Source organism: Lactuca saligna, chromosome 1, assembly GCF_052625555.1.
Source record: "Lactuca saligna cultivar CGN05327 chromosome 1, ASM5262555v1, whole genome shotgun sequence".
NCBI classification, from domain to species: domain Eukaryota; kingdom Viridiplantae; phylum Streptophyta; class Magnoliopsida; order Asterales; family Asteraceae; genus Lactuca; species Lactuca saligna.
This window is the reverse complement of record NC_136417.1, coordinates 61,811,464-61,836,877: the sequence shown is the minus strand read 5'-3', so window position 1 is coordinate 61,836,877 and position 25,414 is coordinate 61,811,464. Positions and strand designations below refer to the sequence as shown.

General features: G+C 30.7%; 2 protein-coding genes and 1 pseudogene across 3 annotated transcripts; 2 read left to right on the top strand and 1 right to left on the bottom strand.

Moving 5' to 3' along the window:
- The first annotated feature begins 8,509 nt into the window (after positions 1 to 8,509).
- Positions 8,510 to 10,838, top strand: LOC145007137 (2-isopropylmalate synthase A-like; annotated as a pseudogene).
- Positions 10,839 to 16,367: 5,529 nt separating this feature from the next.
- LOC145037622 (uncharacterized) lies at positions 16,368 to 19,245 on the top strand. Its single transcript, XM_078986326.1, has 10 exons — positions 16,368 to 16,799; positions 17,369 to 17,463; positions 17,565 to 17,622; positions 17,722 to 17,916; positions 17,999 to 18,078; positions 18,160 to 18,242; positions 18,393 to 18,444; positions 18,529 to 18,597; positions 18,659 to 18,745; positions 18,826 to 19,245. The coding sequence occupies exons 1-10, from the start codon at positions 16,682 to 16,684 to the stop codon at positions 19,102 to 19,104; spliced, it is 1,116 nt and encodes a 371-aa protein (XP_078842452.1). The 5' UTR covers positions 16,368 to 16,681; the 3' UTR covers positions 19,105 to 19,245.
- Positions 19,246 to 20,761: 1,516 nt separating this feature from the next.
- On the bottom strand, positions 20,762 to 24,920 carry LOC145037607 (Pentatricopeptide repeat (PPR) superfamily protein). 2 transcript variants are annotated; one of them, XM_078986319.1, is made up of 12 exons: positions 24,667 to 24,920; positions 24,143 to 24,260; positions 23,813 to 24,059; positions 23,609 to 23,711; positions 22,873 to 22,937; positions 22,632 to 22,748; positions 22,444 to 22,542; positions 22,192 to 22,345; positions 22,010 to 22,092; positions 21,767 to 21,916; positions 21,584 to 21,635; positions 20,762 to 21,092 (listed from the first exon to the last, which is right to left on the bottom strand). In XM_078986319.1, exons 1-11 carry the CDS (start codon positions 24,698 to 24,700, stop codon positions 21,618 to 21,620), a joined length of 1,188 nt encoding a protein of 395 aa, XP_078842445.1. In that variant the 5' UTR covers positions 24,701 to 24,920; the 3' UTR covers positions 20,762 to 21,092; positions 21,584 to 21,617. The 2 variants fall into 2 exon arrangements, with proteins under 2 accessions (XP_078842445.1, XP_078842439.1); XM_078986313.1 differs by having other exon boundaries at positions 21,584 to 21,679; positions 24,667 to 24,917.
- Between the last annotated feature and the right edge of the window lie 494 nt (positions 24,921 to 25,414).

Sequence of the window (25,414 nt, the reverse complement as noted above, 5' to 3'; positions counted from 1 at the left end):
GAGAAATAGTACAAAGAAAATGATTAGAAATCATGTTTTACGATATCTAGAATGGAGGAATATATGATCCCTTATCTAAGGACACGCATATCCGATAGGATCAGAGTTGACAACGGCTTTGGAAAGCTACGATTGCAGATCAGGATCTGAAGTCATACGCATAATAGTTATTAGACTTATCCAAGTGGGAGACTATTGGATTAGTGTCTAAGTCCATAACTATTTTGGTATGTACTTGACCCGATGGTGCATGGTCCTTTTGGGTTGCCTTCACCAAAGCAACTTGATTGGAGAAATAAATAGAGAGAGAGGTTATTATGATTTATTAATATGTTATAAGAGTAATATATTAAAGGAGAAATCATATTTGTTTAATTAATATTGGTCAATAATTAATTAGGAATTAATTTTGTGATCAAGTGTAATTAATTAAACTAGAGGGGCTGAATTGTAATTATGTGATAGTTACAAAATAAGGTAAGGATTATCCTAAGTATAGGATGGACGAATTTAAGGTGATAATGCCTTAGAATTCGACTATGATAAGGATTCAAGGATTATCTTATGGGTTGCTTGGTAAGCAAGCAACTAGATAAGGATAATGACTGAAACCCTATCTGTACACCTATATAAACCCCCTTGGCTCATGAATTCGTGTAAGACCTTCCCAAGGCTTCTTAAGGACGAATTCCTACCTCTCTCCTCTCTCTTTATACCTTCTCCATTTGCTCTTGGTGTTTGTAAGCCATTAGAGGAGTGACACTTGTGACTCTAAGCATTCCAAAGTCAATTCAAGGTGGAATTGGGATTGTTATTGCTACATAACAATCAAGGTAACATCTTAAACCTAATTATATGTTAATATCGATTTCCATATGCTAGAATTAGGGTTTATAGTCTTGGATTCAAAGCATGTACAATAGAGAAACCTAGATCCAAGCATTAGGGTTTGTATGAGCACATAGGATGTCTTATGACCAAAACCCATCAAAAATGACCATTTTATCCCTGACCAAAACAAAGTTAAAGTCAACTTCTAGTGACCTGACTCTCCCAGTTGGCTCGCCAACTCGCCGAGTCCCTATCCTTCCATCTATCATTATACTTGTCTCTACTCGTCGAGTTAGGCGATGACTCGACGAGTTTTCCTTCTAAATGAACATCGACTGAATCCTCATCCGACTCGCCGAGTTGTATGAATAACTCGTCGAGTTCATCTCAACTGATATACAGGTCCTGTCCTTGACTCGCCGAGTTGTATGAACAACTCGTTGGGTTCATCTTCATCCTTAAAAAGTTTGTCTTGGACTCGCCGAGTCTGCTCATGCACTCGCCAAGTCCCATGAACTTCCATAACAATGGCTTAGTTCAAAATGTTGGGTCATTCCCCGGGACCCCCTTAAAACCTTTCCATACTCAACTGGGTCCTTATGACCCTCAACTAATATGGGACAAAACCTTGGACTCGCCGAGTCCAAGAATGGACGCGTCGAGTTGGTCACATCCACTCACTAAATCTTTGATTTCTGATGTACAACCCTTGATCAAAAGATAGATCTATGCTTCTACAATCGATTTAGCACATAAAGTTACAACCTTTACGTGCTTGCATGGTACTTTGAGCTCAAAATGTACTTAAACAAGCTCTTTCAATGCATGAGGCCTTCTTTGAGTGCAAGAGCCAATCCTTTCTGTCTTGTAACCCCTCTAAAGGCCTAAATTTGAAACATCAAATCCAAACCATGCTTGCAATCATGGTTGGTGACAAAAATGGCTTAGAAAAGCCCTAAAACTCCACAAAATGGGATCTATCAAAAGAACTAACAAGGTATAGACTTTATACCTTCTGAAGACTGCAAATGATGCTCAAACTCGGATCCTTTTAGCCTCCTCTTGATCCTTCAAGCTTCTCCTTCCTTCCTAGGGTCACAAAAGCACCAAAATCACTCTAAATGCCTTAGATTGCTTCAAGAACGGCTAGGGTTTGCTATGGGGGTCTCCTGGGAGCAAATGGGATGAAGGAGGCCAAGTTAAGGTGTTTAAATAGGGTGCAAACCCTCGGGTTAGGGTTTTTGTCCAGACAGGGTCTACTCGCCGAGTCCGGGACCCGACTCGTCGAGTCCACAGCTTAAACCCCGCACCTCATCATGCTTCTACTCGGCGAGTTGGTCCTTCAACTCGCCGAGTCCAAGGTCAAAATGCAAAAATATAAATAAGATAATATGTACCAAGAACCAGGTGCTACATTATGACTAATAATGGTTTAAGGATTACATTTATTCTTAAAGATTAAAACTAAAAATGGTTAAAAAATAAAAAAAATCAAAATGTAACAAAAATACTAATCCATTCCGAAAGAATATTATTGTTAAGAAACCTTTTATACATTCTAGCATAATACATTTTGTAATAATACACTCTAATTCTCCATGTTTTTTCTAGTTTTCCACATCAATGACAGTCTTTTCAAAACCTAAATAAAACAAAACATAATCAACTTTTAAATATTAAAAAATTCGGAGCATTCTAAAAAAATAAAAACTATAAATTCTGATAGAATGTAGTAGACATTAAACAATTGTAATTTATTCTAATAACATGCATTACTAGTTATTCTGCTAGAATATACTATCACTATTATAATAACATGCATTACTAGTAATTCTACTAGAATGCATTATCACTTAAACAAATATACTTGTTAACAAAACATTCTTAAATACATTTTGACAAAATACATTTATATAAGAGAAAATTACAAAAATGGTCCCTATGGTTTGCCAAAAGTCACAAAGTCAGTCCCTGCTAATTTTTTTTGACGAACATGGTCCCTGTGGTTTCCAAAACTTGCATCAATGGCCCTTTTTGCTAACGCCGTTACTGTTCATCCGTTAGTGTAAGGGCATTTTGGTCTTTATAAGTAGCAGGGACTGGGTTTGTGATTATAGGTAAACCATAAGGACCATTTATGTACTTTTTTTTATGAGTTTGTGACTTTTCCACCTATTTACTTTTTAAAATATCACTTTGAACCCTTCACTATGAACTTTGAAAAATGTTACTTTCACCCCTCTATTTTCTAAATTTTCGTGTTTAACCCCGTATTATATATAATTTGTTTTTTTATTAATAACTTTTGTTCGCTAACCTAAAAAAACTATTTTTACGTGTTTATTTTCATATATTTGTCAGTATAATTCAAGGTGATTAACGTTTCGACTATAATTTAGAACTTTCTTTCGTTATATTTTTTAAAGTTATATGGTTTTTTTATAAAATTGTCGGTTTAAATTCGAGCTTATTTTTCGACGTAGTTTTTTTTTTTTTAAACTTTATGTACGTTTCCTACGTATGAGACGGGTCATATATAATAACTTTCGTTTGTTAATTTTAAAAAATATATTATATTCGAGATTGTCTATGTATTGCTGTATTTTGTATACATTTTGTGCTTAATTTTATATACATTCCTACGTATCATTTTGGTCATATATAATAACTTTCGTTTGTTAGCTTAAAAAAATGTAGTATATTCGAGTTTGTCTATGTTTCGACCTAACTTTTGTTTCATGTTTTTTACGTATCAATATAGATTCGAGTTCGTCTATATTTTGACGTAATTTTTTTTATGTTTCGTGCTTATTTTTATGTACGTGTTTTTTTCATTCATGTTTTTTACGTCGAAATGTAACTTTTATGATTATAATCACCAAAATTCAAACTTATAATTACGTTTTTATCTATTATATGTTAACAAAATTAAATATACATAAAATAAGCACCAAAACGTTTTGCGAAACATATTTTTTTAACGTTTTCGTGCTTTATTTTCTGTACGTTTCCTACTTATGATTAGGGTCACATATTATATATTTTTTATTATTTAAACTTTCGTTCATTAACTTAAAAAAATCTTACTTGTTTTTATGTACGTGCTGATATAAATTTGAGTTTTTCTTTTTCTTTATTTTTTATGTTTTGATTTAATTGTTTTTGTACGTTTTGGTGCTTATTTTATGTATGTTCCCACGTATAAGTTTGTTCACATATAATAGATAAAAGCGTAATTATATGCTTGAATTTTGTAAGTTGAATTTTGGTGATTATAGTTATAAAAGTTGCATTTCGACATAAAAAAAACATGAATGAAAAAAACATGTACATAAAAAATAAGCACGAAACATAAAAAAAATTACGTCGAAATATAGACAAACTCGAATCTATATTGATACGTAAAAAACATGAAACAAAAGTTAGGTCGAAACATAGACAAACTCGAATATACTATATTTTTTTAAGCTAACAAACGAAAGTTATTATATATGACCTGAATGATACGTAGGAATGTATATAAAATTAAGCACAAAATGTATAAAAAATACATCAAAACATAGACAATCTCGAATATAATATATTTTTTAAAATTAACAAACGAAAGTTATTATATATGACCCGTCTCATACGTAGGAAACGTACATAAAGTTAAAAAAAAAAAAAACTACGTCGAAAAATAAGCTCGAATTTAAACCGACAATTTTATAAAAAAAAAACATGTAACTTTAAAAAAAATAACGAAAGAAAGTTCTAAATTATAATTGAAACGTTGATCACCTTGAATTATACCGACAAATATATGAAAATAAACACGTAAAAATAATTTTTTTAGGTTAGCGAACAAAAGCTATTAATAAAAAACAAATTATATATAATACGGGGTTAAACACGAAAATTTAGAAAATAGAGGGGTGAAAGTAACATTTTTCAAAGTTCAAAGTGAAGGGTTCAAAGTGATATTTTAAAAAGTAAATGGGTGGAAAAGTCACAAACTCATAAACATAAAATATAGAAAAAAATACATAAATGGTCCATATGGTTTACCCATAGTCACAAACCCAGTCCATGCTACTTGAAAAGACCAAAATGCCCTTACACTAGCGGATGAACAGTAACGGCATCAACAAAAAGGGCCATTGATGCAAGTTTTGGAAACCACAGGGACCATGTTCATCAAAAAAAATTAGCAGGGACTGACTTTGTGACTTTTGGCAAACCATAAGGACCATTTTTGTAATTTTCTCTTTATATAAATAAATTCTGAGAGAATACACACAAGTTTTAACTTATATGCTAATAGAATTTATAACATCTTCTTTTTTATAAAATAAAAACACCAAAATAATATGACTACACGAATTAACATCAATTCTAAAAAAATATTTCATTTCTATTTGTTACTTAAACTTCAATTCCTTAAGAATTCTAACAAAATATTATCTACTTTAATTTTAACAGAATATTTCAACACAAGTATAAACGTGTTACCTTAACATATTTTGACAAAATCTTCTCAATAAGTCCAACATATCAAACTTGCATCTTTTACACAAAAATTTATATTTTTAACATTATATCAAACACTTGGAAGACATGTTTTATTATCAACATTCAAAAAACACAACAATACAAGCAACATTCAAAAACATTGATAATAGAAAAAATTTGATTCTTGATTTTGATTCACTTTAAAAATCACAAATAGTAGATAGAAAATTTGAGTGCAAAACATGAATTGGTAGATATTTGGATTTTTTTAGTATCAGAAGAAAAAATGAATTGGTAGATATTTGTAACGCCTGTGTTTCTAGGCTTGCCATTTTTAGCAATGTAATAGTCTAGGTTAACCTTTGTAACTCAACTTGAAATAATAAGAATGTATTATTTGTGAATTATGTGAATTATGTGATTTATGTGTTTATTTTCTTGATTTTTATAATTTAATGAATTAAGAATGAAATAAGCGTCAAAATTAAAGTGTGAGATACGCCCGATATCTTTGCATAAAGTTGTAGTGGTCGAAACAAGGATTTCGGAGATATAAGGAATGCCAAAATCCGAGTTATAACGAAGAAGTTATGACCTGTCGAAGTTTCGAGACAGAACCGGCACGACGCCGAGTGACGTAAAATATGAATTTAAGATAGAACGATATTTAGCCTTAGCGATCTAAACGAAAGTCGTAGATTTCATTAAACCGAGAGCGTGCATAAAAGGAACGCCCAAATCTGACTTCGTATGAGGAAGTTATGATTTTCTGAAGTTTCGACGTGGCAGTATGCAGCCCGAATACTCGATTTGAGATCGAGCGGTTTTTAGCTAAAACAATCTAAATGAGAATCGAAGATCTTGTTGTTAGTAGCGAAGCAATGAAAAGTTAGGCGAGAACGGACGTCAGACGAAGAAGTTATGAATTTATAACGAAGTTTTTCTGTCCCGGCCTTCTAAAAATAAATAATAAAAATAAAAGTCAAAATTAGCCGACGGAGTCTAAATGAAAGTTGTAGAGTACGGTCTGACCTTCGCGTGGATATAAAGAACGTCGAAAACGGAGCTCGTATGCGAAAGTTACGCAATTTAGAAGTTTGACAAGTCAATTACGCCCCGCGTAATTTGAGTACGCCCCGCGTACTCAGTCGGTTGCAACTTGTCTGACCAATACTCGAGTGCCACCAGTCGACGCACGCAGTGACGTCAAAGTACGCCCCGCGTAATTTGAGTACGCCCCGCGTAATCCCAAACCCAGCAGCCTATAAATAGAACTCGAATTCAGCCATTTTCTCTTGTTCAAACTCTTCTTTCTCTCTAAGTTTTGCCTCGTTTTGCGTGCCGTTTATACCCCGAAGCCCCGGTAATATTCTCGAGCCCCGAAGCAAGATCCGAAGCCCCGAGAATCCCGAAGAGCGTTATTCCCGAGCCGAAACGCTGCCCGCGAGGAGCCCGGTTTTGTGAAGATCTTCCAGATCTACGGAGAAACACCTCTTCTGCAAGCCGTAGTGCTGCCCGATCATCTTCTGATCGAGTGAGTGTGTAGTTACTTTCATTCCAACACAATATTATGAAGTATTTCCTATAAAATACGTGTTATGTGTATATATTTGGTTGTTATACGTGTGAGTGTATATTCACTCTCTTCTATCTTATAGATCTGAAGTATTCTCTATGAAATACGTGTTATGTGTGTATGCCTCATCTGTTATGTGAAAAATGTTTTGATTGAGCATGCTATACAGGTTTTGAAACTACGTATAAAAATGTATATTTTATCTACTAATATGTTGGGTAGAATATGGGTAGATAGTTGGTGTGTAATAAACAGATGAGAGGCCTCGATGTTGTTTTGATCCAGTCATCTAGCGGAATTTAGATGACGACCACGGACTTTTCTAGACAGTCCAGTGGAACGCTAGCAGGCTCATAACCTGTAGGTGTTAATGAACTTGGGTGTTCATTCGCTGTATTCCATCCCCCCCATGGTTGCCTTATTTGACTTATATTGCTGAGGAACCCCCGAAGCATGTGTAGTCGCCCCGATGAAATATTCTTAGACTAGGTCCCTTGTGATAGTTATTTTAGGGACATAAAGTGAGAATAACGGGAATGGGTAACCGGGTTATTGTTGGTTGATAATAATTAATTTAATTATTTATTGTGGGTTGAAAACCCTATATGCTCACCAGGCTCCCAAGCCTGACCCACTCAGTTGATTTATTTTACAGGAAGTGGCGCAAGAGCTTAAGATGGGCGAACATCAAGTTGTTTTGTTTACAAGTCTGTATATGTATATATTTGTTGAAAGACTTGTAATGCTATCGTTTATGCTTTATGATCTGTATCGGAACATGACATCCCGACTTTTGATTATGAAATGAAATCATATTTCTTTATGAAATGTTTTGATAAATATCTATTTTTGTTTTTGGGAACAAATTCCGCATCTCTTTTAAAATTAAAAGGATTTACTCTGAAAATTATTTTAAAAAGCATAAATGAAATCGGTCTTTTCTGGCCGAGATTTTGGGGATGTCACAATATTTAACAGATTTTTTCAATCATTGAAATCCAATTAACTTCAAACAAAGACAAAAGAGAAATCAAACCAAGGGAGAATCGTACTTGATAGCTTGAAGACGACTCTGAAAACTGAACATGATTATCGTGGAAGAAAGTAGTTGGCGGTGGTATTAGGTAGCAATGGTGGTCGGCGATTGGTAAGGAGGCGTTGAAGATGGATATCGCATCACGAGATGATGATGATGAGGGATGCGGGAGCATTTGTCGATGATGAAGAACATGCTCTCATACACACACAAACACAAGTGGGGTGAGGGAAAAAGAACGGGCGTAGATAAATATGGGAGAAATTAGGGTAAAATTCAATGTAACTAGATTATAGGAAATATTTATGGACTTTATATATCAAATTACTAAATCACCGTTATCTATTTATTTATTTTATTTATTATTTTCTGAATTCTTATTGGTCCATACAAGAACACAATAGTTGTTAGAAACATTTGAACATATCTCTCTTTTTCTTTCTTTCTCTTTCTTTCTCTCTCTCTCTCTCTATATATATATATATATACATACACACAAACACACATACACACACGTCTATCAATATTATGTATGATTAGCATGCACAAGTGGTTGTAGGTTTGATGGAAGTCTCATGAGTAAGTGCAATTATAATAGGCCAACATGAGGAGGTTTAGCCACTCTTGAGAGAATGTATATAAAGCAAGAGCAATCACTCTCAACATTTGTAATACAGTGGGCTATAACTAGCCTTGTGAATTTGGGCAACTCACCGCTGACATAAAAGCCAACACCCCTGGAATCGAGAACGTTATAATTTCTACTCATTTTCAGAATGATTTAGGACTTTCAACTGCTAATAATCTAGAGGTAATCTACTAATATTATACAATATTTATGTTTGTCTTGTAAACTTTGATTCTTATGCTAATCTATTTGGTTTCCAGGGGGCTTATTCGGGTGCAAGACAATTAGAAGTAACAATAAATGAATTGAAGAAAGAGTTGGTAATGCTTCTTTGGAAGATGTGAGTGTAAATCTATAAATAATATACAATCAAGTTCAAGTCTCCATTTTTTAACAAATTAAAAGTTATTTAAATAATGGTCTCTTTTTTTTTGAACATAGGTTGTAATGACTCTAAAATGCAAAGGAGAGTTATTGGGTGGTTTGTATACTGGCAGTAATACAAGACATATTGTCATGGCTAGCAAAATGGTATATATTTAAACTTTCCTTCTAATACATTATAAGTTTATAACATTATATAAAGCTTAATGTATTCACACATATGTTATTATTTAGGTGGAAGAGTATAGTTGACTAATGGTGCAACCACATAAAGCAATTGTCGATGCTAATGCTTTTGCTCATGAAAGTGGAATCCATCAGGTTCTAGTTTGTGGGAAAAGTTTAAGTTTCAAAATTTCAATTAACTTATACCGGATAACCCTTGCTCTTTTTTTTGTAGGATGGAATGCTAAAGAACAGAAACACATATGAAATCATGTCTCCTAAAGATATTGGACTTTATTGATCTAATGAATCTGGACTTACACTTGAAAAACTCATGTATATTCTTATAAAAGTTATTTTTTTTTGTTAATTTTGGTCTCTTATATTGCATCGAGTTCTTTGAATATATTAATTTCTTTATAGAAGATTATGTTCTGTAGAATGTAGATTGCATACTCTAACGATTTTCATATATTGTTATATAGTGGATGCCATGCTTTGAAATGTAAACTTTTTGAGGTGAAATGCTCTTTTGAACTCTTTTGACTTTTTTTTAACTAAGTTACCAATACTTTTTTTGTTATACATTAAATATTGGTTCTATTTGCTCTTTAGCTTGGTTATGACATTAATGAAAAAAAAAAAAAAAAAAAAAACTTAATGATCTTGTTTGGAGATTTAAATCCGTAGCTGAAATGAAAAAGGTACTAAAAAGTAAAAATCAAAAACCTTCTTTTCATGGTATTTAACTTTGGATTATTTTAAAATCTAATCAAATTATTATGTCTTAGGTTATCACTGATGATGATCTAGTAGCATTGGTATCAGATGAAGTAATCCAACCCCAAGTTGTTTGGAAGTTTGGAGATGTTTAGGTGTGTGGGACCCAATTAAAACATATTCTTATTAAAAAAACTCAATTAACCAAAACCAAATCATAAAATTCACAGGTTACATGTGGGACCCTCGGTCTATCTACATCAACACTTAAGTTAACAGACAATGAATGAAAATAACACATTGCTTGCTCCACTGGAACATGACCTGTTGATGCATCTTATAAAGTAGTTGATCTCATCGTCAAGGTTCAAATCATAAATCTTTAAAATTAAACGAGGGCAAAATGATCATTTAGTATCATTCAGATGGTTTTTGTATACAACAATTTATCCATGTTTAAGTCTATTAAATTAAAAAAGAAACAATAGCTAAGTTAAATTTGGTATTTAAGTTTATATTTTAAATTATCATTTTTTACAGGCACATGTGAAACTTTTGGAGCACTCAATGTCTGCAGTTACAGCAGGAATTGATGTAACTGCAAGCACACATGTTGTAATTAGTGAACACAACCACCACACAACAACTCATTCATCTGGAGAAAAGATTGCATGATCATATACGTATATTATATATATATATATATATATATATATATATATATATATATATATATATATATATATATATATATCGCAATGTACTTTTCAGTGATTTCATTGAATATATTTTTCAAAATACAATGCATGTAAGAAAAATAGATTAAAATACAATGATGTGATAGAAAGAAATGAAAAAGATGGGATAAAAGAATGGAAATTTAAATTATATAATTGTTTTTTTTTTTACGGTGGAACAGGGCATCCATAGATATTGTGATTTCAAGTGTGAGAGTGTATTTTGGTGCCCTTAACAAGATGTTAGGGTTGAAAATGCAGTCAAAATGAAGCATAGTTTTGTATAATTGGGGGTGTGTAATGTTTTCTTGTAGTAATTAGGGCTTTCATTGGAGTTTTTTTTAATAGTTGTGTCATAAGTTGAGAATTTTGAATGTTGTATATTGATGCCACTGTGTTGTTTGAACTTTCTAAAAAAATTCATAGAAAGTTATTAAATGATTCTATTTTTTTCCTTTGAAAATGATCTAATTCAAAGTATTTAAGGGTTGTATGGTAGTCTTTTAATTTTTCAATCATTGACTCTTAGTTTTTCAGATTCAGAATGTTTGATAGCCTCTTACTTGTTCACAACTCCAAAATTTTCAATCATTAACTCTTAGTTTTTCAGAATGTTTGATAGCCTCTTACTTGTTCACAACTTCAAATTTTAAAATGAGTTATACAACAACAAAAAAAAACGTGTTTTAGAAATACCATAATTTTTCAATAAACCGTTTTCCTTTTCTTTTTATTTCACACGATTGTCTCCTTTTCTTTCTTATTGCCTTTTCTTATCTAATAAAAAATTATATTTTAAAAGTTGATATCCCACCAAACAATCCCTTATTTGGATTTGTGTTTTAAAATTTATTATTATTATTTGAAAATCAAGCCAATTGAATAAAGTTGGGTCTAATTCGGCATCTTTATATTTTAGTAACCGGTTTTTGTAATATATTTTGTTGATTTAATATATATATATATATATATATATATATATATATATATATATATATATATATATATATATATATATATATATATATAGGGTAAAGTGAATATACCTAACAACCTTATATAAGCTTAGGTACCTAACCTCATCAAACTAGGTCATTTTGCATTAAATTTTCATTGCAATCATCCAAGGTTCTTAAACTTCATCTCTAAACTTGATTTACTTAAAAAAAATTTGGAAATTCATCATTATATTTCTCCTACATCATTTCATTTGTAGCGGTAGGATATGAAGCCTATCAGGCGGTATTCAATAGAAAGATGTGATGTAAAAGAAAAATATTGGTGAAAGTCCAAAGATTTTGGAAGTAATAAAGTTATGGGGTTGAAGTTTAAGAACCTTAGGCAATTACAATGTAAATATGATACAAACCGATGTAGTATTATGGAGTTAGGTACCTAAGCTTATATAAGGTTGTTAGGTATATTCACTTTACCCATATATATATATATATATATATATATATATATATATATATATATATATATATATATATATATATATATATATATATATATATATATATATATATATAGAAAAGCAAATTAGAATCAATTTATGCCAAATTTTAATGAAATTTTGTTACAGTTACTTCTATGGTGGAATTTATGTGGTGGTATATTTTGTACCTTCAATATTCAAGAAAGAATACTAAAAATAATTACTAGTTTTGGTTATTTGGATCTTATGCAAAAAAAGTAGTATATTGACACCATAAAAAGGTGAATTTAAAGTTGAAAAAGAACGGCTATGCCAACCTAAACCACTTCTGGTTTGATTCTGCAACCAGGTATTTTGCAATGAAAGATGCTCATTTTTCAATATTTATTTATACAAAACATTTCATGACAAAAGTAAATCATACTTTCTGAATTTTGATTTGAAATTTCTCATTTTAAGATAGAGCGTTGTTATAAAATCCCTGGTATGAAATGTATGCTTATATCTTAAATCCGTTTTTATGTTCATTGATGCCTAGTTTTTTTTTTTTTTTTTTTTTTTTTTTTTTTTTTTTTTTTTTTTTCATTTTAACATTTTAGCAGGTTTTGCACCTTCTTAGGCCTTAGCCGGTCACAAAGCCAGCCCTCATATTTACAAATGTGTGTATGTCCACCATTGTCTACTACCACCAGCATCTGCTACCATCACCACCACCATCTACAACCAACAACACCGTCTGTTACCACACCACCACCACCACAACCATCACCGCCATCACTACCAGGAACTCGACACAAACGCACACAAACCATCACTATTGACCACACCAGAGATTGATACGACGCACATATTTGCAAAAATCGACACACACACAAACCATGAAATCGACACACAATTCATCTTATTCATAGCTCCATCGCCGTTAGAATAGTCAAAATCATCGGAAGCGTCCGATGGAATTGTTGTTTGAATCGTCCGATGGAGGTGGCTAGGGTTTCGTCTGAGGGGATAGCAGTGAAGGCGTAGAGGGTGTTGAAGATGGTGTCGAATATGGGAAGGGATAGTGAGCGTTAGAGATGGTGTCGAAGACGGCGACTGACGGTGACTGTGGTGGTGGTGGTGGTGTTAGAGATGGAGATGGCGATGGTGGCTACTTTGTTGAGAAGGAAATGGACATAACCACATATTTCATTAAAGCCCTCATATTTATATAAAAACCTTCATGTGACCAGTTATTTGTTTAGAGCTTGACAACAATTTTTAAATGAAAAAACTTACCTAAATGTGAGGTATTAATGAACACAAAATTATACTTAGGACATAACCACATATTTTTTCCATATAAACATAGAGACTTTTATGGCAATAGCGCTTTATGATATGTATATAACTTGATGATTTTTGGTGAGCCAAAACTTGGGTTTTCTTGGAATTTGCATTTTGGGCAAACGGGGATGCTTACAATCCTTGTGTTTCAATCGTGAAAATGAGATTTAACTACTCCTTTCTTGGTTAAAAGTGAGATCTCTATCGGTTTCAATTATGCAAAAATACAACTTTAATTGGAAATATAAAAAAAATGCAATAAGACAAAAATAACTATTTATCTCAACTTTTTTTTAAACAAGCAAAATCTAAGGAATTTCAATTTTAACCATAAATCTAGGACCTACAAAATAAGTACTCTATTAGAAAATGCTCAAAAGGATATTGTTTTTTTCGTTTCGTAGTGATGTCCCTCATTTTACATACCCTACGAAATACTCATCCCACCACCACATGTGATGTTGTAAATATACACATACATAATTGATTTTGAATATTAATGTATGAATACCGAGTATCTTTTAATATTGTAAATAGATAAACATAAAATTTCATAAGACATATTTTTGAAAAAAATATACCATTGATTCACATACCACTATTTTACTCATAAATCTACATATTTTATTACGATTAGGATTTGAATCTTCAACTTCTTAACAGAAACACATATTTTTCTAATAAATGTTGACACCATGAACCACAAGACAATTTAAAATTTGAAACTTATATTGGAAAAGCAATTACAAAGGTTTGTGGGAATTTACGGGATTTGATTTTATAATGTATTGAAAGTCCTATATCGCCCATCATTTTATATTTCAATATCCAAGAAAGTATTAAAATTAAATTTATTTATGGCTTTACATGTTAAACTTTAATTTTGTTTTAAAATATATATATCTCTCAGTGTGTCCACCACAAAATGAGGTCATGCTTGCTTCTTGTTTAGTCTTTGTTCTTCCCTAACTCATGCCACCAACCCCCTCTCACTCCGCCACACACATATGCATTTGTGCCTTTTACAAAAAGTGGATGCTTTTTGACCTACCTTTTTGCTATTATCTACATACCAAACACTTTTTTAGGGTGCCGTTAAAAAAAAAAAAAAAAAACATTTTTTCATAGTGTTCATCAATAATCTATTTAGGTTTAGCTTCTTTTAACTTGATGATTATAGCTATAATTTTAAAGGTTTTATATAGAAAATAAAAACCATAATTAGAAAATAACTAAACATACAGTTTGATGGGATTTTGCATTAAAAATAAGGGACTTGTTGCAACATAAGATATATTATTGATCATCTTGAATACAAGTTAGAAAAAATAAGGTTTCCAAGTAATTAAAAAAAATACTACTTATAACATTCAAATTTGGATACAAAAATCCGGTAATTAATATATTTTGAATTTGAATAATATGAATTTTTTTTAGAAGTGATACTATCTATATAATATATATTATTTTCAATATATATTTATTCCTATGATTAATATTTCAAATCTATTTTAATAAATAAATATTTTTTGTCACATGTGACACTCTCATTCATTTTATCACATGTTATTTTGTGGTTATTTTAAATTAATTTTTTCAAATGTCATTTTATTAAATTCCACATAGTTTTTAAATATAATAATAAATGCATATCTATTTCATTAATGAATTTACCTTCTAATTTTAAAATTCATAAATTAAAGCCTCATTAATTTCTTTTATTTATTTATCTAAATTATTTGTTTACATTTAAAAAAAAAAAAATACTTTAATTTTAATAATTCAAAATTTTTCTCACTTTTCTTGTATTCAATCTTCTCAAATGTTTAGAATTTAATATTTAATTCTCTTTAAATTAACTTATGTAATACACGAGTCTCACATCCATGTATCTTTTAAACAAGTTCGTCTACATATATTTTTGTATCTGAACATTGTATTTAAAAGCATCAATCTTGTAATTCGTTACTTACTATATCAATATGTTAAATATATTTGTCGTGTTTGTATTTCTTTCCTACTTGAATACATATTGCATTAAACTATTTTTGTTTAATTAGTTGATTGTTGAATTTTCATCTAACAATATATATTATATATGTTATCTAACCTATATTATATGATAACATGACATATTTGTCACTGATATAAGGCGTGTTTGCCTGTTTGGCATGAAGGTTTTGGAAGCGTTTGGAAGCTTTTAGCTTTTTTCTTTTGACAAAACGTTCTAGTTTAAACAAAAAGATTCGTTTGGTAGTACGAGCGTTTAACTTTTAGTTTAAACAAAATGCTCCAAATTTAAAAGCTACTTCATGTAGCGTTTAACAAAACGCTATTGAGCTTTTGAAATCAATTTTCATAATTACCCTTAAAAATATATTTATGTATTTATTTATTTGTAGTCAGTTGTCTTTTTATGTAATTTTATATATTTCAAAAGTTACTAACTACTTTTGCTAAACACTCATATAAAAAACAAACGCTACAGTTTCCCACTACCAGTTATCTGCTACACGCTACCAGCTACCCGTTAGTCGCTTCCAACTAACTGCTGCTTTTGCCAAACACGCCCATAAAATGTAATATATAAATTGTGATACATCATGTATATATATTATGTAAATACCTAACATTAAATATGTTGAACAATATCTATTAGGTTTTGTTTATAATAAATATGTTCACTTGATTCATTTTTAAAGTAATCTTTAATTTGTTGTCCTTAAATATAATGTCTTAACGAAATTTGAGTTTGGATAATGTTAGTCAGATTGAATCCAGACATTGATACTAACATCTATAATTTTAAACTTAAAATGCTAAATTTTTCAATTTAGTTTGGAAATTAGGATATCTGTTGTTCGGCTTTATAAGTTATAAGGCAAACTTATATAATATATTTATTTTGTCAACATTTGCTTAAAAAATTAAAAAGAAATGATGAAAAGAACGATGAAATATCGTTTTTATGTTCCCCATTGTCCTAAAGGCTTTTGGACTTCTTTACAGCCGTTGATTCTTTATATAGAAGGTCTCTTTCGTTTCAAACTCTGTCACTCGTATTCTTATACACTATCAAAGTATCAAATCATTGAGTTTGACTTGCTTCTTTGTATCAAAGCAATCAAATTTCTTTGATAACTTCAAGAGTTCTTCATTTTCCAAACCTACCCACTTCAAATCCAAAAGTTGGGAGCGATTTTTTCACTCACTCGTTCCATATAAAGATTTCTCTACCCAAACGAATCGCAAGTAGAGTTCTATTGGGTTTCTGGGTATTCTCGATTCGAGTGTATGATTAACCTTTTTCCTAAATTCTGGAAAAGGTTAAGAGCTTTTTAATTCAATCATGGCGAATTTGAAGGAAGTTTTAGCGAAGAAGACAGTGGTAGGTCTTGTATTGGGACAGATTCTCTCTCTTCTTATCACCTCAACTGGATTTTCATCTTCGGAGCTTGCTAGAAGAGGTTTGTTTTTCGTAATTTGTATTCGCATTTCATTTGTCTTTTTGGGGATTTTCCATTAATGGAAACAAAATCGATCTTCTTGAAACCAGTCAAACTACCTGTAATAGTGACATAGTGTTATACGATTAATCTCCAATAAAGCTAATAATATTTAATTCTACACAAAAAGGGGGTTTTCGTTCTCTATTCTATAATCTACTCCACTTTTTGGTTTTAAAAGACTCCAAGAAAGTGTTTTTATCTTTATTTTATCATATGCTAAAAGTCTTGGTATTTGATGCTGTAAGTTGTAATTCACTTTGCTTTATTCTTCACTCTTTTTAAGTATTCAAGCACCATAAGTTTCTTCTTATTGAAAATTAAGCATCCCAATTGTGAAAAATGCCAAAAATTCACTATATAATTTGCAAGAACAGCCTATTTTGGAGAAAAGAACATCATACATTCATACTTGCCACTTTCTATCCAAAATCACACATTTTTTTTGCCAAATCTAATGTTATTTTCTCTATATTGTCATGTAAAAGTTCATATATTTTCTAATTATACTATTTTTTTTTGTAACTTAGGAATCAACGCACCTACTTCACAATCTTTAGCCAACTATGTGATGTTAGCAATCGTTTATGGAGGAATACTAATATACAGAAAAAGTGGGCTTAAGGTTTTTTCTTTTATCTTCAATCCATATTTTCTTCTCACTTCATACTTTATGACGTTATTAATCTTTGTTTCTAATTATATTTTTTTTATATACTTTTGTAGGCTAAATGGTATTACTATTTACTTCTTGGACTTGTAGATGTAGAGGCGAATTATCTAGGTAAGCTATAAGCCTATAATATATGATTATGAAATACGAATAATGTTTCTTTTTGACTTAATAACGAAAAAGGTGTTGACTTTTTTATATCATAAACAGTGGTGAAGGCGTATCAATACACATCTATAACAAGTATAATGTTACTCGATTGTTGGTCAATTCCTTCTGTGATCTTGCTGACGTGGCTTTTCCTAAAGACAAAATACAGATTCAAGAAAATCGCAGGTGTTTCCATTTGTATTGCTGGTCTTGTTCTTGTTATCTTTTCAGATGTTCATGCGGCAGATCGATCACGTAAGTATATTGAAATTACCAAAAAATACATTTATATAATCAATTGGTGTTTTTTTAATTTTGTATTTTTGTATAATTTTAGAAAGCGGAAGTAGCCCTATCAAGGGCGACTTTCTAGTGGTTGCAGGGGCTACCCTTTATGCTGTCAGCAATGTCAGCGAGGTAATCTTCTTGTCGTTTAACCTTTTTGGTCAAAGGGTAATTTTGTCATTTTGGTTGATGGATCAATTTGGAGTTATGCAGGAGTTCTTTGTGAAAACTGCTGATAGAATTGAACTCATGGCTATGTTGGGGTTATTTGGCGCTATTATTAGTGGTATTCAAATGTATCCTTCTTTCATTTTGTGTTCAATTAGGGCTTTTATAATTTGCAAAATCTAATACCAAATTATAACAATATTCCCAAATACTATAAATATAAAGAAATTAAAAACATTTTGCCCTTTTGCTTTTGTTGTCTTTAACAATGTCGATAGAAGCATACTTGAACGCGAGGAACTCAAATCCATCCATTGGTCTTCAGGAGCTGTAATCTCTCTCTCTCTCTCTGAAAAAGACGAAAATGCCCTCCTTATTATGAATGACATGTTGTTTGTTTTGTTTGACTTTTAGTTGCTTCCTTACACGGGATTTGCAGCAGCAATGTTTCTATTTTACTCGGGAGTCCCTGTTTTGCTGAAGGTATTACAAAATTACCTTTTTGCCCCTTATCATATGTTTGTTGATAATTTAATAATTTCAGATGAGTGGATCGACAATGCTAAATCTGTCTTTATTGACATCCGACATGTGGTCAGTTTTGATTCGTATCTTTGCATACCATGAAAAGGTTTGTAAAAAATAAAAATATTGATTTTAGAAGTTCTAATTTGGAGATATTGTTGACTTTGACTTTTGACTTTGACTTAGGTGGATTGGATGTATTTTGTGGCGTTTGCTGCTGTTGCTGTTGGGCTTGTTGTTTATTCAGGGTTTGATAAAGAAAACCATGGAGAAGTTGTTGATGAAGTGGAAGAAAGAAGTAGATATTTAGATGAAGAAGTTGGTGGTGTGGGTTCAAATAAATCGTATGTAGCTATTGGTAGCAGCAGTAGTAACAGTAGCAGTAACAGTAACAGTAATAAGCATGAGTCTGCTTCCAGTAGTGAAAGAAAAACCGGAAGCGGTACACAGATCAAGAAGATTTGATCTTGGAGTTTATTCTTACGAAAAGAGAAAAATGCATTTTGATGATTAGAAATACTAATAGTATAATCTTATCTTTTGTCTTGTAAACTCTCCATAAGTCCTTAAGTATTTGGCTTTTTGGTTTAAAAGCTATTCTTTTTATTGGCATTTCACCTTATGGTTTGTGGAGTTTTAGGGTAGGAGTGTAAACTAGGTTTGATACGATGGAATAAAATTTCAACTATATAAGAATGAAATAAACAAAGTAATTATATAAACAAGTTTAATTTGGTTCAACATATTAAAAATCTAACAAGAGAATTAATGTGAAATGTTCTTAAGTTGTTCATCAAATTGGAATTCGGTGATCTTTTACGTTTTGTAAGATTTGCACAATTGTTTCTGAACTTTTTTTTGGTAAATCCTCAATGTACAAAGCCAATAGTAAGGTATTAAGATGATAAAATATAGGTGTTTATTCATTGAAAAAAAAATATTTTTTTGTAAATTATCTTTACTTTGGTCCAAAAATAAACTATTTTTTGGGCATTTATAATTTTAAGATATAAAAGTAAATAAAAAGTTAAGTTTTATTTTTTTCGAAAAAAAAAAATTTAAGTTTGTACTTATTATAAGTTTTAATTTTGAGGTTACACATAACCTTTAATATGGTTTCAAGTTAATAGAAAATTTCTTGTGCTGATGTATAACTTTGGGTCCGAAGTGTAACAAAATATTTCATTGGACAGTGAATTCAAAACAAACTAATAATTTTAGAGGGATAATAACAAAAAAAACTACTTTATTTTAAACCATCCAATTTAAATTGTTCTAAAAAATCATTCATTTTTTATAAAATTATATCACAGCCACTATTACCTACATATACATGTCAAACAGGTAATGTCTATTTTTTATTCTACAAAAATCATCCATATCTTCAAAAAAATTCTATCACGACTCCTATTTTTTCATAAATATAGTGCTTTTTTTTCGTTATTATCATTATATATAATGGTTTTTGTTAGAGCAAAAAGAGAGACGTTACATTTTTGACCTGCATTTGCATATCATAGTGGTTGCAATATAACGTTTATCCAATATGAGTGGTTTATTCATAACAAATTAAAATCAAATGGTTAAATCGGAAAAATATCAAAATATAGTGGTTTTTTCGTTATTATCTCTAATTTTAGATGATAAAATTTAAGCTTATAATAATAGAATAACAACATATTTCAGTTATATCTCTGTTTATTTAATCTCTTTTTTTTATTTAGAACAACATACTTTAACATTCTTTATTTTAAATAATATATTTTCGTTATATTAGATAAAATAGTAAGAACATATTTTAGATCTCATCATTTATAAAACTAAAATATGAAGTTTAAAATAAATATATAAGATAGATATATACTTAGATCATCCACATCAATACAATGTCACTCATCTTTTAATTGTATCACATCAGCATTTGTAAGTACCCATGTATGGGTGCAATATTACATCCTTTCAAAAATAGACCCCACTAATAAATTAATTAGTTTATATTGAATTATGAATCATTTTTTTAAAATGTATTCTCCTCCCAAATACTTTCACACACATGATATGGGGGATGAGATTTTAAGAGCAATTTGGGAGAACTTTCATGAAGGATTTGGTCTCTTAACAATTAAAGAACCACATTTTCTTTAATCAAATATGATTTTGCTTTCCTTTCTCTTGAAAGCATACAACCATCAGTCTATTAATACTAAACTATGACTACTACTTACTCATTAAAGAAACTTAGCATCACAAATCAAGTGTTTTGAACAACATTTTTCATTATTCATTTCTTTATTTTCAATCTAATCCTAAATCTATCATGAACTCTTGGATGTCTTTATTCTTGCGCTTTCTTACAACTTTCAATCCATTTGTTTCCTTGTCAGCCTCTTGCGCCTTGCTCTTGGAAACAAAAGCTGTTGAATCTGTTTTTCTGCACCCGTTTCTGATGTCACCTGTAAATAAATAAACAGAAACAAACCAAATGAATCTTCCATCATCCGCGGCTCATTTTAGCATAATCCGCAGCTCATTTTAGCCATAGGTCATATAATTATATGATGTAACATTAAAAGATTAATCATGGGTTACATTCACTTAAAGCACATCTAATCAAATGAATCTTCCAAGGTCCGGCTCATTTTAGCTAAGATCCGGCTCATTTTAGCCATAGGTCATATATTTATATGGCATAAAACGAAAAAGAAAAATCATGGGTTACATTCACTTAAAGCACATCTAATCGAATGAATCTTCCAAGATCCGGCTCATTTTAGCCATAGGTCATATATTTATATGGTGTAAAAAGAAAAAGAAAAATTGTGGGTTCCCATCCCATTTACTTCATTTAGAGAGACATAAAGACCTAATCACATGAATCTTTGAGAAACCGGCTCATGTTAGCCAAAATCCGGCTTATTTTAGCAAATGTATGATGAATTATTACCCGAATTTTGAAGGGGAAACGATGGGTTCTCACTTCATGGCCAATGCAAACCCTAACATCCATGCCAAGACTATCAACACCAATTATATTTGCTTCCTATAAAGTAAACAAAACTAGATATATATTTAAAAATAATAATAACAATAACCAACCAATAAATCCAAGAAAAAAAAAAGGTATTACCTCAACATGAAATCCATTCTTTTTACATAAAGCTCTAAGTGCAAGATTAGAGTTCATTGTGTTCTCATTCAAGTTTTCAACAATCTCATGAATCGAGTGTACAAGAATATCAGCTTCAGCTTCTCTAAAATCTTTCAAATTTATTACCGACTGTAAAAAAAATATATAAAAACAGTTCCATAAAATTGAAAATGTATAAACTTTTTTTTTTTAATGTTAGTAAAGCAAGATTTATATGCATACCTGAACACCATACACAGAGAACAACTCTATTTTCATAATCTCCAATCTGTAAAAAAGTGAGGCACTCCAGTTTACATCTTCATCTGCACATAAAATAAAAAATATAATTATATGATAACTCATAAGTTATATGTTTAAACTTTAAACCTCCTTTTTTTTTTTTTTTTTTTTTACTTTTTTACCTTCCCAATTCTCATCATATGCATCCCTTTGTTCAACACGAAAGAGTCTTCTTAAATACAACTCTTCATCAACAAAAGCAGGACTTAAGCATCCCAAAACAGAAACCCCATTTGAGGGATGATCCATCCTTCTAGAATATTCCATGTTAGAAGCCTAAAAGGCACCCAAATTTTATAAAAAGCTTCCAAAAACAAAAAGATAAAATGATAAATATTAGCTCTACTATTGATATTTGATTGTAATTGTATCACCTTTGTCAAACACTTAGCAAAATAAATCGGGTGAACCCCAGCAGAATCAATTGGTATACCCCATTCTGTAAAGCCACCCAGCATATCTGGAACCTCATCCTAATAATAATAATAATAATTAATAATAAACAAAGACAATGTAGTATTTTTAAAAAAAGATAATAAAATAGAAAGTAGGATAAAAATACCTCATAATAGTCTTCAAAGAAAAGAATGTCATCAAGAGAGGTATCAGAAATATGACTTTCAGGGATAGATAACATTTGATTCTCAAAAACTGGAAGATCCATTCCAATTAAAACATTCTGAAAATAAATAAAAAAGAATGATCTTAATTCTTAAGTATTAATCAAAATGTGATAAAATTGTCAGATAAGATGATTAAGGTGAAATTGGTAGTTAAGAGTTAAGAGTCTAGAAAGTTGTTACCACAGGGTTTCTTGCTTCAGGATCTTGCATTATGTTTGCATCATCTGGAACCTTAAAGTATATATCTGAAGAAAATAGAGGACATTAAAAACAAGGATTTATCATTTATATTAAAGAAATATGCAGAAAAAATAACTTGTTATCACTACTTAGTGTGTGTATTGAATAAAGCTTTGAACTTCTTGATGTATGATGAATAAAGCTTTGAACTTCTTGATGTATGATGAATAAAGATTTGAAGCTTTTTATTTTGTATATTTGATAAGGATTTGAACTTTTTGGAATATAATATGTAAATCTTTAAAAGTTTTTTCGTATATATCGAATAAAGCTTTCCACTTTGTTATGTATATCATATAAAGCTTTGAACTCTCTGATGCATAACGAATAAAGCTTTGAACTTTTTGATACATAACAAATGAATCTTTAAAGTTTTGGATGTATATTAAATAAAGCTTTGAACTTTTTCATATATTTCCAATAAAATTTTAAAGTTTTTGATGCATAACGAATAAAGCTTTGAACTTTTTGATGTATAACGAGTAAAGCTTTGCCCTTTTTGATGTATAACAAATAAAGCCGCAACTTTTTTAAGAATACTAAATAAAGCTTTGAACTTTTTGACATATTTCAAATAAGGGTACCCTCCAAATAAATCTTTAAAGTTTTTGACATATATCAAATAAAAGCTTTGAACTTTTTAATGTTATATGAAATAAAGATTTGAATGTCAAACCTCCACTATCATCAATCACATATGGATATTCCACCCATGAGATATGTTCATGTGGTTCAGAGTGTATTGTTCCAGGGAATATCAACAATCCACTACTATTACCCTAAAACAACCAAAAGTAGACCATAATTTTTTCATCATCAACTAATCAAAACTTGAAAGATTTATGCATCAATAAGTAATATGTGTTTTAAGTTTAAGAACCTCGATTGTTGTCTTTGCAATTTCTGCACTTGTAAGCTTGGTTTCACGAACTCTTTTGCAATTTTTTATTTCTTCAAGTGGATGATATCCATTTTTTGCAACATAACTTGATGATGATGATGATGATGATTCAGGGACTGAATCAGGATAATCTGCAGCAACTGAAACTTTGGACATGCAATTTTTTCGACCAATTCGCCTCCAATTTAATCCAACATCTCCAAGAAACTGATTTTTGTATCTGAATCTGGATTTTTTAATACATATACACCCAATTTAGATAACTGTTTTAAGTTTTGTGGGTTGCCAAAAGATGTATAAAGTATAAACCTTGATTCTAAATTATCACAAGTTCTTGTAATCTCAGGAGATCGAATCCAATTGCTAGTGACTCCATATGATGTAGAGCAACCAATGCCTTCAGAATGACAAACACCACATGAAGAACCTAAAATCAACCGAAAAAAACCCTACAAAATCAATATAATCTGTGGAAGAACAACATTTCTAGGCTGATTGGAAATAGGGCTCAAACAGATTATCGTTCCTGATTGCAAAAATAAAAGAATTTGACCAAACAATCAGTTGAAGGTTTTCATAGAAACATAAACTTTGATTTCGTATGTGATACTAAACCCGAGGATTTGACTAATTAAACGATTTCTTTCGGGGTTCATACGAATTCCTTATACGATCGAATTGGTCAAATATGTATCCATGAAACTAACTCGTTATACAAACTGCCCTCAAACAATGACCTCAAGTTTTTAGTAAGTAAAGCATACGAATACGAATGATTACACAGTAAAATCTACACGTATTGAAAGAGACGGGATTTGTATTTTTGGGGTTACCGATGGAAATAAACCGAGGTGCTGCAATCACCATCTGTTGAAAGAGATGGGAATCGCTAAAAGTTGAAAGTGGCAGCGGATTTCATAACAGAAAGCAGCTGATATTCTGCAGATATTGCGAAGAGAGATTTGGATTTGAGTTTGTTTTTGTTTTGTTTGTAACTCTGGTATCGAAAGACTGCGGAAATACACAAATGGAAAGGTCTTTGTCCAGCAATCGACAAACCTGGCACCTCTGCACAGACTTCTTCCAACCCAGTTAAAGCAAAAAGCCCATTTATGTGAGAGTGTACAAGTCTGGATGCACAATGTACAACTCTATCTTAGCAGTGAATGTACGATTATTTGGATGAAATTGGCAAGTTCATAAATTGGTTCAATATTGATGTCTATCATTTACTTTTTATTATTACTAATTTACAATCCTAACAAACTACACGTAAAATATTTATAAAATATTTATAAAACATTTAAATTATTTATAATATTTTTTTTTTTTTAACTTTCGGTTTACTCTCACTTGACTTACAGTAGGTGATTCGATTTTTTTATCTCACTCCTACTTTATTGCTAAATAATTTAGACTTAATCTAAAACTAAGATTTGGCTAAACCTTAAATAAAAATCAGAATTGAAGGTGTTTGGTGTTGGAATTTTATTATTGTTTCAGATCTTTCAGAATATGTTTTGTTTTGGATTTTTTTATTATCAGATTATACATTATTTCAGATATTTAGTGTGGAAAATA

What these genes read in the sequence shown, in the direction of transcription:
- LOC145037622 (XM_078986326.1), top strand. Translation starts at nt 16,682, where the DNA reads ATGGCGAATTTGAAGGAAGTTTTAGCGAAGAAGACAGTGGTAGGTCTT. An exon ending in TTCGGAGCTTGCTAGAAGAG is followed by an intron (nt 16,800 to 17,368) that starts GTTTGTTTTTCG and finishes TTTGTAACTTAG; the next exon opens with GAATCAACGCACCTACTTCA. An exon ending in TGTAGAGGCGAATTATCTAG is followed by an intron (nt 17,623 to 17,721) that starts GTAAGCTATAAG and finishes TATCATAAACAG; the next exon opens with TGGTGAAGGCGTATCAATAC.
- LOC145037607 (XM_078986313.1), bottom strand. Translation starts at nt 24,700, where the DNA reads ATGGTGATTGCAGCACCTCGGTTTATTTCCATCG. An exon ending in TGTGATTGATGATAGTGGAG is followed by an intron (nt 22,938 to 23,608) that starts GTTTGACATTCA and finishes TATTTTCTTCAG; the next exon opens with ATATATACTTTAAGGTTCCA. An exon ending in ATATGATGAGAATTGGGAAG is followed by an intron (nt 22,093 to 22,191) that starts GTAAAAAAGTAA and finishes TTTTATGTGCAG; the next exon opens with ATGAAGATGTAAACTGGAGT.